Genomic DNA, 16,674 nt, shown 5'->3' on the forward strand with positions numbered 1-16,674 from the left:
ATTTCAAACTAATGTTTTAAAGTGTTTGATCGTAAGAAGGATACGAGTAGATTGATGTAAAACTTAGCTCGAAAAGGTGATCCAGACGACTTTATTTTTGTTAATTGAAAGTTCTAACAACCTGATTGAAGCATTGTTTCATCGTTTTGAGCACCATTTTGAATTAAGATTACATCAACTGACTCGTATCCTCTTTCTCACAAACCCTAAAACATTAGTTTGAAAATCAAAAAAATATATAGCGTCGTTAAGTCGTTTTTAACGGGGGATCACTTAGGGCAAACTTTTTTAAATTTGGGACCATCAATGACAATAAACTTAGTTCAGATTATTATATGCCAATAGCATTTAGTTAAGATATTTTCAATATCCAAAAAAAAAAACTATGATTTCAATTGTTTTAAATTTCAGTTATCTTTAAATTCAAAAGGTAAATTTGCTAAACCGATTCAAGAAAATGCCTTGAAATGTTTATTCACTTTTACGTACAAGTATACATATACGCACACATATAAAATCAACAACCAAAAACAAAGATATACATACACATGAACACTGGTACACACATACAAGCTATTCCATTACTCCATACCAAACAACAATCGACATCCACCATTGCTGGTCCAACTTGTTATCCGGTTTTCGGTTGAACTGCACATCCTTAACAACCCAATCTTATCTCAAAAACAACACATTGGTTAGAAATTAAAATACGCCACCAAGTAAGACCTGCAAGACTCAACATGTATCAGACCCGATTATTTACAATAAGTTGGATCCTTGTTCCTGAGAATACTACTAAGCGGGTCGGGTCCGGGTCACTTCTCGTGGGTCTGGCCATTTTCTTCTTACATAAACCAGATAAAACCTATAAAACCCAAACCGACTAGACGAAGGGGCTGTTTGGCAAATGCTGAACCATTAAGTGCTGAACCAGTAAGAGGTCTGAATGATTAAGAGATTCTAAACCAGTAAGTGCTGAACCAGTAAGTGTTGTTTGGTTGGACATCTGAATGACTGACATAATGACTATTTTACCCCTCTAAACTATTTTGTGCAAAATGAACTACCAGAAATTTTTTTTTCCATTTTCATTGAAACCCAATACACACACACACACACACACACACACACACATACACACACTAGTATGAGAGCCCGAGCGTTGCGGCGGTGTATCCCAACTGATGACAGATTCATAAGAAGCGATGATTAGTTAGCAAGTAACTAATTAGCATTTGGTAGCGACAAAAAAAAACCTTACCATTTTGTTTGAATACCAATCGGTGTTAGCTTAAATTTTGTGTATTACACTATTACCAGTCAACCCATTTGTCGTCTCAAACATTTTATTATGTCCATCAAAAAATAGCTATAGTAGTTCGCGTGACATGTATAAGTGCATGTCTAGTATATTAATCCCATTTGTTATTGGTTCCTATGTCAATTGTATATGATTTAATCGGTAGGAGAAGTTGACGGTGTCATTATATATGTGCATGAATTACGTATATGAAAAGAGATCCAAATTCTCCTAATGACAAAATACGAAATTTAATAAGATGTTAATCATGTTGAACTACAAAAAGAAATGTATAATACGAGTAAGAATATCTTATTAGCCCTGCTTGCGGTGCGCACATATGATGTATATATGTGTGAACCCTCGGGTGGGCAAAAGTGAAATTGCACTAATTTTGACGTTATTTTACTAATCTCGTGAAAATAACGTTAAAAGTGACGGACGGTTAATCAGGCATCATGTAGTGGCGTTGATAGCTGAAAGATAAGGGTACATGCACCGATCAGCCGGGGTCTCGATGATTGAGTGCTATGTGCCTTATGTCCAAGGCTTGATGCAAAACTACTATCGAGCCGGGGGTCTCACCGGAAGCAGCCTCTCTATCCCTATGGGGTAGAGGTAAGGCTGCCTACATCTTACCCTCCTCAGACCCTACCATAGCTTTGCTATTGGTGGGATATACTGAGTACGATGATGATGATGATGAGTAAGAATATCTTATCATAAAAACATGTTTTGCATTGTATAATATAAAAAGAAACAAATAGAAAACAAAAAATGATGCAAGATTTTGCTCACACGTGCTGTTCCTTTGTTGGATTAGAGTGATTATTTCCCTAAAATAGGAAAAGAAATCATAAAATAAAATGAACTAAGAATAATACCAAACAAGAAAAGCATGTGTGTAGATAGTTTGTATATACGAGACTCACGAGGTTAAATGTACTGTAATATCGCCATAGCGTGTTGGTTCCCAGCTTCGAGAAGTTAACTTTCTGTTCATTCACATATTTTGATATGCAGGTCAAATATTCAGGTCAAACAGACTAATATCTTACAATGTATGATGTCAAAATCAAATTATCTCAAAAGCTTAATTCATCGCAATGAATTTGAAGTCACAAATATGCCTATTTAGACCAGAAAAGTCAACTTACAGGATAACGCGTGTGCATATTGGATTCAGTTTGACTACCATACTTCATAGATGGAGATAGGCCCCACGGTCTTGTGTACCGAACTTTGGGCTTGTTTAGTTTGCTAAACTCATTAGGGGTGGCTGTCAGTGAAGAACAAACCAACTTATAACCGAACCGTTTTTAGGGGTATTTTGGAAACTTTACAAGGTTTTGAGTTTGTATAAACTTATTGAACTCATTAACATCAGAGCCACTGCTTGAAATATCTAATTCATACTCATCATCTTCTTCATGACCAGTTGATGGTTCAAGAACACTCAAAGCATTCCTTTGCAGCTTCACTTCAATCCCATTTTTCAGAACCTACATGTTATACATACAATATGGTAAGCTTAATTGACAATTTGACAGAACTTATAATCTTGGTGACGATCATGTGAATCCCATGAAAAACATAGATCTGCAAGTAAAAATAAATCCAATCAGTGAGTTAATCAGATGAAACTAGCGATGTAAACGAGACGAGCCCGAGCTCGTCTAGACTTGAGCCCGCTTAATGAGTAGTTTTTATAACTCGAGCTCAGTGCGTTTCAACTCTAATTCTAAAGCTCGAACTCGGCTCATACGTTGTTTTTTCAAGCTCAGCTTCGGCTCAACTTGTCTATTATTTATTATAATTGTTTTACTTATATTTATACTTACCTAATTTAAGTTTGGTTGTCAGCTGCTATTGAGAACGTCTACAAACAAAACAACAATTAACCAAAGTCAAATAACTATTTTACTCATATCAAGCATTGCTAAATGAGTTTGAACCAAATTAGGCTTATGAAAGAAAAGTAAGTACACATTAGGCTCAGAAACACAAAAATAAACCTAACCTAATACTTACACATATGAACTAACTACCATCCTGATCCACATTTATCACATAACATAAACTCAAATTTATCATCACCAGATTATAAATAATGTTTAAATTTACCTTTTGTGCTCTTGAGTGAATCAAGCAGAGTCTTGTACCCAAGAGCCAACGTTTTGTTAATGCTTTCATAAGTCGTCTTCTATAACAAACAACGCAACAAACAAACAAATCAAAGAAATAGATTAAATAAATAGAAATCAGAACAATGGAAAAAATGAATTAAATAAAAATAGATTAAATAGAAATCAGAACTTGATTAAATATGAATCAATTACAATTATTGAATCAATTGAGGATGAAACAGAAATCGAATTCGATAGAATCAGAAATATAAATTGTACCTGGTTAGCGACAAGGATGGAATCGATGGAGGAGAAATAGACGTGGCGTTCAGGTTCGGCGGCGATAGGCGGCTCCGGCAGCGTCGGTGGTCGACGGTGCGGAGGTGAAGACCGATGATGAAGATCGGTGGTGAAGATTGGGAGGGGAGATGGTACAGAGGTGAAGAGAGTATAAGGGTATATAAGTTCAGCTATATTTTGAAGATGAATGATTCAGTGGTAACTGAGCGATTAAGAGGCTATGTTATAATGAACCAAACACACCAATATCTTACCGATTCAGATGTATGCATTTGGATGGTTTCATTAAGAGCCAAACAAACAGGCCCCAAGTTATTTACAATTCGGGTCCATACTCTTCTCTCCACTATAGGTGCATAAATCGGGTTTTTCAAATACTCGGGTTCGGGTATGACTGGGTAATGGAAAATCGGGTATTGGTAACACCCGGGTCGGGTTCGGGTTAGGGTATCGTCTCTAAAACCATACCCTATGCATCGGGTTCGGGCCGGGTATAGAACCGGGCATTCTCAAACCGGGTATTCGAATACCCTGTTTCCAGGTATTGAAAAAAACCATATTTTTGGGTTTTTTTGAGGTTTTTTCCGGGTTTTTTTGGGTATAGATTGGACTTTTTTAAGGGGTTACAATTTTTAGGGGTATTTTCGGGTAATTTCAGGTATCAATCGGGTATTTTGAAAAACCTGGTTTCGGGTATTGGAAAACTCGGTTCCAGGTATGAAACCGGTTCGAGTTTTCGGGTTTTACCAGGTATAAATCAGGTCCGATTCCTTGTACGAGTTTTGATACTAAAATACATTCCTTATACCTTATAAGTACCCTACGGATAGAGTCGGGTTGGTTCCACCGCCATCATTACCATCAACCTATTATCAAATAAAAATTATAATATTCTTCTGTGAAGTAGCAAACCATTTAATTTCATTTCTTGGTTGGCGGTGATGAGGGGTTTACGGAGGCTGGTGGCAGGGTATCGAGTCAATCCTCGACCAAGAATAGAAGCTGCACGACGGCTATTATCGGTTTCTTCTTCTTCGAATAATAATGTTATCTCTCGTTTCACTTCCCCAATTTCCACACCTTCTTCGTACACGTCATCTGGATTAACTCATTTTCTAGGTTTGTTCTCTTATCTCTTAATCTCAAAATTGATTCTTTTATTATTATTATTATTATTAATTGGGGAAACTGTTAAGACCTAGAATTTGATGCTCTAGTAGTTTTAGGGTTTTAACTAGAGGTGTGAAAATAAACCGGTTAACCGAACAGACCTGAAAATCAAACCGAAACCAAACCGGTTAACCGAACTGAAACCGGCTATGACCGGGCAAAAACCGGTCAAAACCCGAACCGAAACCGATCGTAACATGGTAAGAAACCGGTTTCAACCCGAACCAAAAGCGGTAATAAACCGGTTTAGTTATGAGAATAGGGTTGAGTCCCTGGCTTAAATCTCGTTTTCTAAATCTCGAGCTTGGGCTGAGCTCGTTTTTTAAATCTCGAACTCGCCTCGTGAGTTGTTTTTTCTAAAGCTTGGGCTCGGCTCGTTTATTATTTATCAATTAGTTCATATACATTTTTAATTATTTTTTATATAATTTGATATAAACCTTTAATGAGCTTAAGCTCAGCTCGAGCTTGTGTGGTACCTTAAATGAGGCAAAGCTCGGCTGGAGCTTGGTTATGCAGTGTAAAATTAATACATACAAGTGCAAAAGAAGAAAAACATAATGTTGGGGTTTTAACTGAGATTAGTTGCTGAAATTGGATCTGTAGAAAGTAAACCAAATGCCGATTCAGTACTGGTCCAGTTTAAGAGATGGTGTATTTTTTATTTTATGAAGCAGTGTGGTTTAGGTGTGAGATTAGGGTTCAATCACTGGCTCAAACGTTTGACCTTAGATCACGGTTTGGTTTGAGATTTAACATCTTCTAAGCTGGAAAATTAGTTCTTGGTTTGATATGGTGTCTAGTTCTTCACCCATGCCAATTCAATGCTTGGTGGAATGTATATTGAGCTTTCCACTTTAGTCATAATTCTGTAAAATGGTTACTAGTTTGCCTGCTTGACCTCTAAAACTAAGATCATTTGATGTTTCTCATAATACAGATTGCATACTTCTTTGTCAATAGTAAATTTTATATATATTGATCCATTATGCAACATTACTTTTTCTCAAGAATAGAAGCCAATGACAATAATATGATCTTTTTTTTTACAATTGGATTGTGCGCATAGTGATAAGTCATGGTTTACATGTTGCTTGTTGACATGGAAGATTCTTGGCGTATATAAAATGGCAAGCATGATGCCACATTCAAGGCAGATTTCAAGTTAATCAACCAAACTTTTTTATGATGTCATGCTATGTGAAGTTACAACTAATGTAATGGGGGGTAAATACTTTTGCAATGGCTGTTTTAAAGGCCCGTGGTAGTGGTCTATAGTGCAACTACTATTGGGTAGGTGATATATTTTTGTTAACCAAATTTCTAGGTTAGTGGCGTTCTCTTATCTACTAATGTCAAAATTGATTCTTTTATGATTAGTTTGTGAAACTTCACCTAAATTTGAAAGTTGAAGTGAAATGATTGGGATTTGATTAAGGAGATGTATGCCATTGGATGCTGTAGTTTGTTAGAAGGCAGTATCTAAGTTTAGGATTTTAACTGAATATGTTGTTGAATTTGTATCTATAGAAACTAAACCAAATGCCAATTCAATACCGGTCCGGTTTAAAAGATGATATAATTTTTATTTGATGAAACAGAGTGGTTTAGGTGTGAGATTAGACTTGAATCACTGGCTCAAATGTTTGAGATTAGATCACGGTCCAGTTTGAGATTGAACATGTTTTAAACTGGCCTGAACCACTACCATACAGACTAATTTTTGGTTCCATATAGTGTCTAGTTCTTTACTCGTGCTGATTCAATGCTTGGTGGAATGTATTTTTGAGCTTTTGTTTTGAGTCATATTTCTGTGAAGGAAAAATGGAAATTGGAACTCGCTTTACTAGTCCACTTGCTTGACCTTAAAATGAAGGTCATTCGATGATTCTCATGATATAGATTCCATACTTCTTTGTCAATAGTTATATATATAACGATCTATTACGATCTATTATACAAAAAGTAATCTTTTCTTTACAATTGGATGTTTACCATAACTTTATATGGATATGTATTGTACGTCAGTGCGTGTAGTGATAAGTCATGGCTTACATGTTTTTTGTTGCTATGGAGGAGTCTTGGCTCATATAAAATGGCAATTATGATGCCACCTTCAAAGCTGATTTTCAGTTAATCAGCACGACTTTGCCGTGCTATGTGTGATTGTAACTAGTGGAGGATAAGTGCTTTTGCAATAACTGTTCTAAAGGCCCGTGGTAGTGGTCTATGGTGTAATTACTATTGGAGATGTGATATATTTTTATGTTTTATTTTTGTTTGTTAGCTGTTTTTAGGCTTTAATGCATTGTTATTTGAAGTACATGCGCACTTGAATTTCTATACTGTACTTGTAAAAAAAAATAGTGTTGTCTGATTACAAGTTCTATTTTCAAGCCTATTTGAGTTTTGACTGATGGTTGGGTACTTGAATTTATTTAAAAAATGCAAGTTAAACATCATACTTTATAGTTAGGGATGAGCTCTATTCAATGTCTAAGAGAAGAATGCCAGTACAAGGAAATAGTTGATTTTTTCATTGAATCTCACAGTAGTTAGGAATATATTGATGATTGGTTGCAGATAATGTGATTTTGGTTTGTTGAGTAAAAGATTATCTAGTCTTGTAAATTGATGTATTCTGACATCGATTGACAGGTCAGAAGAGGACGATGTTTATCCAAACACAATCCACTCCTAATCCTTTATCATTAATGTTTTATCCCGGGAAGCCAGTGATGGAAGTTGGGAGTGCAGACTTCCCAAATGCCCGTACAGCTATGAATTCACCACTAGCAAAGGCCCTTTATGGAATTGATGGTGAGTTCATCATGTTGTATTATACTATTGCTAATGCTTATATAAATGATCTAATGACATTAACATTATTATGCCGTTGGTGCAGGAATTACTCGTGTGTTCTTCGGTTCAGATTTTGTAACTGTAACAAAGTCAGAAGATGCTTTGTGGGATTTTCTAAAACCTGAAATATTTGCAGCAATTATGGACTTTTACTCATCTGGGCAGCCACTCTTTTTGGATGCAGCCACTTCAGCTTCTATGGATACAGCCATCCATGAAGTAAATGTTTTTCTGTTGCAGTTATTAAGTGTATATTTGATCTTTAAAGTTACCAATCATTTGTCACATAATGTTGCAGGATGACTCAGAAACTGTTGCGATGATTAAAGAGTTATTGGAAACTCGGATACGACCTGCTGTGCAGGACGATGGCGGTGACATCGAGTACATAGGATTTGATCCGTATGCTTCTTTGATAATCTGAGTATTATATATAACTAAATAAATATATATGATATTGTTCATTTAATATGTCAATTTGTTAACTATTGACAGAGAATCTGGGGTTGTGAAGCTAAAAATGCAAGGAGCATGCAGTGGTTGCCCAAGCTCATCTGTCACTTTGAAATCGGGAATTGAAAATATGCTTATGCATTATGTGCCAGAGGTAACTGTTATTAGTATCTGCTGCTTGTTTTCTTGTTTAGCTTTTGACCCGTTTGACCTTTCGACATGCTTGTTTTGCAGGTTAAAGCGGTGGAACAGGAATTTGATGCTGAAGATGAAAATGGAGAGTTAAGGAGCCAGCTGGACTGAGGTAATTGTATTTCGTTTGTTGATTAAGTGGACACCCAATACGAGTACGAAAAAGGAAAAACAAAAATTTGGAACCAAGTTTTTCAAAGTTGGTCTTGTGACCATTTTATGCAACTTTGTTTTGATCGATAGATGCAACTTTTAATAATTGTTCACATATAGGCTATAGCAGCAGCTGGTCCACGGGCGTGTTAGATTTATTATTAGACTTGTTTTCCTTTGGACTTTGAAGTTTTTTACCCTTAAATAAGCGTTTGATCATAAAACGCAAAGGCCCGTTTGTATCTTATTGGCGTTTTTAGTTGTATTTGATTTGGAGCCTTAAAATTGTTGAAACAACTTAACACTAATTTTTGAGGAACAAGTTTATTAGGTTGTAGAGTTGTAGGTAAAGGTGATTATTTCAACTAGTGATATATGAATGAGTCCGTTCACCTTATGTTAACCAATTAGCTCTGAAGGAAATGAGTAAAAGCCATTTGAAGTGTAATTTTAGCGTACAAACCCGAATAATAGTAACATTAGCACTGAAATAATTTGAACTCTTGTAATCGCATGTGACACTAATTGTGTATTAGAAGTGGGGATGAGTTTTTGATTCCGAATACATGTACCCTTGCTCGTACCGTGATCAATGAGATTTGGAAAAAAGAAAAGAGCAAAGCGGTACAAAATACATGTACCCTTGCTCGTACTGTGATCAATGGAGATTTGGAAAAAAGAAAAGAGCAAAGCGGTACAAAAGCGGGTATTGTACATGAAACATAAATTGAAAAAAGAAGAAAAAAGAAAAAATGCAAATTGATCTTTGTTTTATTATGGTTGAGAAGTCACAATCATATGTCAGTATTTTGGGAACTTTTTGTGGTTCTGTTTGGTGTAAGAGAACCTTGCTTGGTAAAATATTTGTCATTCAAATTTGAAAATTTAACATTATATGAATCTTATATTTCATGGTGTTATATTTTTATTAAATACATTTTTTTTTAAAAAACGCATCCATTAGTTATTCGGATGTACCTTTGTATCATTTTTCTAATCAGTTACTCTCTTGGAACAATAAAATTGGAAAACTCTATAAAAGTAGTTCTTTTGTGTGTGTAATATAGCTTTAGGACTTGCTATAAACACTTGACATCTCCATAGTGGATCATTAACCAAACATCCCAAACGCATATACTTAGTTAAGAATTTTCATACTCTCTCTCTCTTGTCTCTCTCCTTTAACTCATCATCCATGTTAATATGGTATAAAGGAAAGTAAAATGTGTTGAATGACCTGAAGGAATATTGAATGACCGAAAATAAAATGTTATGTCATAGATACAACCTAAATGCGTTTGGTCTAAATGCCTTATATTGGGTTTGGTCTAAAAAGATGTATCTCATCGGATGTTGTAGTTTACTAGAAATCACTATCTAATTTGAGGCTTTTAACTGAAACTAGTTACTTGTAAGAGGATATGTAGAAGAGGTAATTTAGACAAATGACAAAAGTAAAAAAATACGTTCTATACAGTTGCACAACACTATAATATATATATTATTTCCGTTGAATCTCACAATAGCTAGGAATATATTGGTTGCAAATAATGTGATTTTGGTTTGTTAAATAGAAGGTTATCTAGCTATACGGGGCGTATTGGATCCTTGTATACCCTCCGTATAGTCCTATATGGGGTGGGGCGTATAGGGCCTCCTATAGCCCTATAGGGGCGTATAAGAGGTGTCCGGCCCTATAGGGGCGTATAAGAGGTGTCCGGGTGTTCCAGTAGGACCCCTATTCTATATCATAACATTTCAAATTGTGAACAGCCTTTTAATTGTGATGGGTTAGCTTTTATTTTTTGGCCACGATGGGTTAGCTTTTATTACTGTGGGCTTCTTACTGGACCGTTATATCTGCTTGTTTGTTTCACAGTCTTCGGTTTTCGTCTACGTCTAGATATTTGTATGTTTGTGTACATTTATTTGATACGTAAATAGGTTTCTAAGCAATAAAAATAAATAAAAATGCGGTTACGTAAGTAATGACACATTACATAAATTGATAATTTTAGCCACATATTTTACTCTGATTTTTAAGTTTTCCCTATTCTCTTATTACTCGCATATTTTTTTTAACAATTTAATTAGTTACATCTATCAACTTTTTTCTATTTCCAATCATGAAACTCTATTACTAGTTTGACTTTGCTTGAATAATGCAAACTTAGTGACTCATCACATACGATGATTCAAAACAATATATTTCCTTAAAGAAATAGAACATTATTTTATCATATCATATGAATCATCATATACAACAAACATTAAATATATACACACACATATGTCAATTGTGACCGGTCCAATTGGTCGGAAGTGGAAAGGTTTACTTATTTAGGGGGCACGGAACACTCCATGACAAGTTTTGAACCCATTTAGTAACATTACCGCCACCTATGTATCAAATGCATGGCTTCAAACCCATGTAGTAAGCCTTTGTCACATAAACCCACACCATTTTCCTAACTTTTAACAACCAGGTTTTTCTTAAAAAAAACATTCTAGGTTAGTTTTGGTGGCTGCTGTCAATGAATTTGTGGTTTATGAGTACTTGAGGTTATAAATGATATGACAGTGCATGATTGACCGGTGCATGAGTATTACACTCTAAAACATAGATAAAATACCATTGCAATATGGATTCAAAGTCGAGTAAGGTTGGTGCAAGCCTTTCGAGTCCCACGACAACCAGTTCAATAAGATAATTATAAAAAAAAACTAAAATATGGGTAATGAATTGACTAGAAAAAGTCAAACTTGACTCCTCCTCCGTTTGAGGCAATCATATATTGAATATTGATTGATACCCCAGAAGCCATTTCTTGGAATCTTCCTATAACCACGTATCCCAAATGCCTTCACCACCGTTTGTTTATTCCTCTTTTAGACATTTCCACAAACACATCTTTCTGTTTCTATTTCTATATTTCTTCCCAATCTTCCTCTTGAGATTTTCATACGTGATCCTCGCCTACTTGGTTGATCATTCTTCCCAATAATGGCCGAAGAACAGAATTGGGAAGAACCAAACAATCACACGCTCTGCGCAAATAATTGCGGCTTCTTCGGAAGCCCAACCACGCTCAACCTATGTTCCAAGTGCTACAAAGACCATTGCTTAAAGGAACAACATCTCTCAACGGCCAAACTGGCCGTTAAGAAGAGCCTGTCCCTGCCGGAAACGTCCATCTCCTCTCTGGCTCTCGCACCTGCACAGGCCACCACCGTGTCAACTGACACGGTGGTGGATGAGCCAGAGCAGGAGGTGGTTGTGAAACCGCAGCCGAAGAACAGGTGCGGGTCGTGCAGGCGGTGCGTGGGTCTCACGGGGTTCACGTGCAGGTGTGGGACCACGTTCTGTGGGACCCACAGGTACCCGGAGCACCACGCGTGCACGTTTGATTTCAAGACGATGGGGAAGGAGGCGATCGCTAAGGCGAATCCGGTGATCAAGGGCGAAAAACTGGAGAAGATTTGAGATGAATTGGTCTGATTGAATGAATGAATGAATGTTTATAAATTATAAGAATACTTCTATATTATTATTGTTATTGTTAAAATTTAATTGTTAAATGTTATGTTGTTGTGTAGGATTGTTCTTATTTCCGTTCATTTTATCTCGTTAGAATATTGTATGATATAATGCCACCTTAGACTTATTCACAAAGTACAACAAAATTAGGCTTATTATAGCTGAACAAGTTTGGGATTGAGTTTGAAAAATGTTTATTGGTTTATTGGTGTTTTCAAAAAGCTAATAAGTTAAAATGTATTTGGCAATCACAAAAATCTTTCTAATTTTAGTTTTTTAAAAGGGTTAAAAAACAGTTTATCAAAGGTAACAAATCCTGACTTTTTGAAAAAGCAAATAAGCCAATAAACATTTTTCAAACTCAATCCCCAACATGCTCAAGTATTAACTCATGGTTATGCTCTTTCAATATCCGATACCTTTCTTCTCTCGTCCTCATTTGTCTTTGCTTGCATCTCAATACCCGATACCTTTCTTTGTGTCCCTTGCTAGAATTCTCGCCTTTTGTGCTGCTAGTCGTGTATGTCCACGTTAAGCTTGTGTTCAGAGATGTACCTAGGTATGCGTATGCTTGTCATGTGTTTTGGGTTCCTCTCAAGGAGGAGGTTAAGTTGTTTTCTTGTTGCGCCCATGTAGGACCGATTGTTGCGATTTGCTTTGGGAAAAAACCCATTAAGTGACATGGTTTCTTCCTTTATTTCCTCTAGTTTGGAGAGAACACATTGTTAAAACGTTCATTACACGATCCCTTAGGTTTTACGCATGAACAGTTGAACACTTCTTTTATTTATCCTTTCATAATCTGTATATTGTTTGCCAGAAAAGTTTTGTGTTTGTTTTCTTCTCAGACATCTCTTAAATATAATATCCCCAATGCTAAAAACAAGAGGGAATGTGTATATAAACCAACATCTCTTAAGTATGTGAAGCAACTAATTTACTTGTAAATTAATGGTAAATTGGATTTTAATAATGCCAACTTAGTTTATTTCCACCCGTGGTCCCAAATTTAAAAAAATTGGCTCTCAACGGTCCCCCGTTAAAAAAACCTAACGACGTTAAGTTTTTTCCAAATTTCAAACTGATTTTTTAGGGCTTTCGATCGGAAGAAGGATACGAGTCAATTGATATAAAATTTAGCTCGAAACGATACTCCAAACAGCTTAATTTTTGTTAATTTGAAGTTTAAACACCCGATTTGAAGCACTAATTAAGCCATTTGAAGCATCATTTCGAGCTAAGTTTAACGTTAATCGACTCGTATCCTCCTTCCGATCAAAAGCCCTAAAAATCAGTTTGAAATTTGGAAAAAAAACTTAACGCCATTAGGTTTTATTTAACAGAGGACCACTAAGAGCCAATTTTTTTTTATTTGAGACAATTGGTGAGAATAAACTAAGTTGAGATTATTATCGGCAAATAACAGAAATATGGGATTATTAAAATCCAATTTTCCTAAATTAATTAATGTTACTATGTTTTTCATATAAACCAACATTGATCATAATGAAAAACAAATTATAGGTTACATGTGAATTTTAATTGATTTATAACTAAGGTTGTCAATTGTGTCAGGTTAATGAGTTGAAAAATTCAAGTTGATTAGATTAGTTGAATAGATGAATCCAAAAACTACCTCTATATTTAGTCACGTAAAAAAAAGAAAAAAAAAACCTAACTCGGACAAAAATCATGTTGTATTTGGAAAAAGTTTTGTGAGTTTTGCGTAGGTGGGAGGTGACTAAGAATTCTTGTGAGCTTTTCTCTCTTCAAATGCTTGCTGTGTTTCCGAATTTATTTATTAATGGAAAAGAAATTAAATGGATGGAAAGAAAAAAATTGTTGTGTTCTAGAGAATTTTTTTTTTAAGAAAGAAAAGAAAGGAAATTTGAGAAAATTGTGTTCTTGAGTTTTACTAAACGAAAAGAAAATAAAACAGATGAAAAGAAAATAAAGATAATAAAGAGCAAGTTGGATAAAAATGTTTTCTTTCTAATTTGGAAAGATATGAAAAGAAAGGAAAGAAATTCAAAATTTTTCTTTCTTTTATTTTCTCTTATAGTGTTTAAGAGGTAAATTATATACTACTTACAAAATACTACAAATAAGATCCAAAAAACTTTGAAAACTACACAACTTTGGTTTAGGAACAATCTTCAAAATAGACGAGCGGCCCAAAAGAACTTCAGTGCATGCATCCACATTCGGTTTTTCTAAACTAGGCATATACAATAGGAAATGGACACTACCAATAGAGAGAACATAAGCCTAATACTAAATCTCATAAAAAAAAGACTACACACAACACAAACTAACATGTGCCATATATAGGCTATACATAAGAGAGTGAATAGAATGACTAGGCCAGTAAGGTGCCATCTACGCTTTGGCTAGGATGGAGCCGTAAGGCTCTAACTGAGCCCTTCCCAGTCACCAACCAAGCCACAAGCTGAGACGCAACTAAAGTCGGCTCAACTTGGCTAAAATAGTGCCTAATTTGTCTTCTTCTGCTAGAATGCTGCAAGATCCTCTCGTCTCAGCTAGGATGATGCCTAGTTTAGGATTCGTAGTCTAAAGTATTGCCTAACTGGATAGACTCAAAACGAGCTTATTTTTAAGAATATAGATTATAAACGAGCCTATTTTTTCAAGTTTATAATAAACGACGTATTTATATATTCAAAAAGAAAGGCTAGTTGGGTAAATTAAAAATTTCAACTTAGAATTTAGGAGACCTTAAAAGAAGTGCTAAAAGGCTCTTTGACATCCAACATGCTAAAGAAACGACACCGTTTTAACCAAGCTATTGTATCAAGGCCACCTCAAAAAGTGAGTGGTTCAGCTTATTTGCATCCTACACGATAAGTTTACGGCACCTTTATAGCCAAAATTATAACTAAAAGCCTAAATCGATGCTTTAAAAAAAAAGAATTGAACACGCTAATGGTTAGGGAGTATTTTTTAGACTGAACGTAGTGGTGAAATGGAGGCGCTAACAATGCTAACGTGGCAGCCAAGATTGTGTTAACCACCATTACAGCAATTCCTTTTTTGGCGCTACTTTCATTCTACGCCATAGCCTTAACGGGCTCTAATTGGTGAGGACATTTAATGCATGCTCCATATTTACATAATTCACTCTTTAATTGGTGACTTCCTATATATTTATTTTATATCATTTCTCATATTTCATTCCAGAATTCTCTTCAATTTTATAAAAAATGAATCAAGGACCCAACGAGTTATTTTCTAATACAGTGATAATCGAAGTTGTTTGAGTTAGGGTAAAACTTTTAGTTGAGCATGACCAAACATTTATAATCGGTTAACAAATAATTGATCAAAAGAAAGCTGACATTTATTGGATAGTAATTGCGGTTAGTTAAAACCACTACACTTAATCTGGTAAAGGCTTTAGTGAATTTATGTTTATCTACATGGCGTCTACGTGTCATTTTAACTAAACAATTAGTTAAAACCATTACACATGGTCTTATAGAAAAGACAAATCAAAGTTTTAAGAGAGGGATGAAGAAGGTACATGAAGAAATTAACGATTCTTGTTGTAGTTTTACATTAAACTAGATTTTTTCTCGCGTGCATTACGTAGCGAATTCTGTTTTGTATTGCATGTTAAGCGATATTGGTTTAGCTTGTAACAATATTGTTATGAAACCAACAAACCGTATAGCAACCAAACATACATTTGAATTGGAAATATAAAAACGATTGTTGTTATTAATTAAAATAACACCAATACTAATGCCGGTTTTTTTTAACGGTGTTTTCCCATGCATAAACTTTATGAAGGATGTAACTAAATTATCATGAATCTACAAAATAAACAACCTTAAAAAAATAAAATCCCAACCATTCAACCGACTCACTTCATTGGTTTAACTAATATTTTTTTAGAATATATACCAAAAATAAAACTTAAAATATTGCAATAACTAACTATCTACAGCACCACATCAAAAGGTGTGGTAGCATTGAGGGAGTTTCTAGGAGCATTGAGGTAGCTTCGAACATGAGTCTAACCCATGAGCACAAAATTTAACCGGTTTTCCTTTACACTACAGATAATAATGATATATTTACCCTTACTGTTAAAAAAATAAGTAAGAAAATAATATCCAGATTTTAACCGATCCACGCTGCCTTCATCAGTCACCACCACCATCTCTCAACACAACTTCATAGCTTTCGTAACCCTAACTTCACCAAATCAATCAATCAATCAATTGATACGTGACAAATATCAACCTCTGATCGTTGTACTAAATGACTCGTTTCTGAATTACCATAAGGTAAGTTTTCTATTAAGCAAATCATTTTCATATATTATTATACATTAATTAGGTAGGAATAGGAATATTATTATATCAGTAATTGCCTCCATTTTGTAATTGATATTGCTAGATTATCATTACTATTATTATTATTAACCGATAATCGGACATGTTTTGGACCTTGGTTAGGTGCTAAGTGTCAACATAGCGATGCTCGTTTAGTACACACAATGTTACCACACATATGAACACTAACAAGCCTTCTCAAGACGTACAGTTTGTTTT

The 16,674-nt window shown here is 35.0% G+C and overlaps 2 protein-coding genes across 3 annotated transcripts; both read left to right on the forward strand.

Annotated features, from left to right (window-relative positions):
* The first annotated feature begins 4,669 nt into the window (after nt 1–4,669).
* Nucleotides 4,670–8,738, forward strand: LOC143542253 (nifU-like protein 4, mitochondrial). Of its 2 annotated transcripts, XM_077034888.1 has the most exons (6): nt 4,670–4,848; nt 7,558–7,719; nt 7,805–7,980; nt 8,060–8,163; nt 8,257–8,368; nt 8,449–8,738. In XM_077034888.1, exons 1-6 carry the CDS (start codon nt 4,671–4,673, stop codon nt 8,515–8,517), a joined length of 801 nt encoding a protein of 266 aa, XP_076891003.1. In that variant the 5' UTR covers nt 4,670; the 3' UTR covers nt 8,518–8,738. The 2 variants fall into 2 exon arrangements, with proteins under 2 accessions (XP_076891003.1, XP_076891002.1); XM_077034887.1 differs by having other exon boundaries at nt 8,257–8,738.
* Nucleotides 8,739–11,530: 2,792 nt separating this feature from the next.
* Nucleotides 11,531–12,043, forward strand: LOC143542255 (zinc finger A20 and AN1 domain-containing stress-associated protein 4-like). The gene has a single exon (XM_077034889.1). It carries the CDS (start codon nt 11,564–11,566, stop codon nt 12,041–12,043), a length of 480 nt encoding a protein of 159 aa, XP_076891004.1. The 5' UTR covers nt 11,531–11,563.
* Nucleotides 12,044–16,674: the final 4,631 nt, after the last annotated feature.

The sequence above is a fragment of the Bidens hawaiensis genome, unplaced genomic scaffold, assembly GCF_021521415.1.
Source record: "Bidens hawaiensis isolate Kalapana, Puna unplaced genomic scaffold, B.hawaiensis_p1.1 tig00012813_1, whole genome shotgun sequence".
Lineage (NCBI taxonomy): Eukaryota > Viridiplantae > Streptophyta > Magnoliopsida > Asterales > Asteraceae > Bidens > Bidens hawaiensis.

Bases quoted from the DNA above. Each gene is read 5' to 3' on its own strand.
- LOC143542253 (XM_077034887.1), top strand. From the start codon at position 4,671: ATGAGGGGTTTACGGAGGCTGGTGGCAGGGTATCGAGTCAATCCTCGA. The intron at 4,849-7,557 runs GTTTGTTCTCTT...ATCGATTGACAG, and splicing joins TGGATTAACTCATTTTCTAG to GTCAGAAGAGGACGATGTTT. The intron at 7,720-7,804 runs GTGAGTTCATCA...CCGTTGGTGCAG, and splicing joins GGCCCTTTATGGAATTGATG to GAATTACTCGTGTGTTCTTC.
- LOC143542255 (XM_077034889.1), top strand. From the start codon at position 11,564: ATGGCCGAAGAACAGAATTGGGAAGAACCAAACAATCACACGCTCTGC.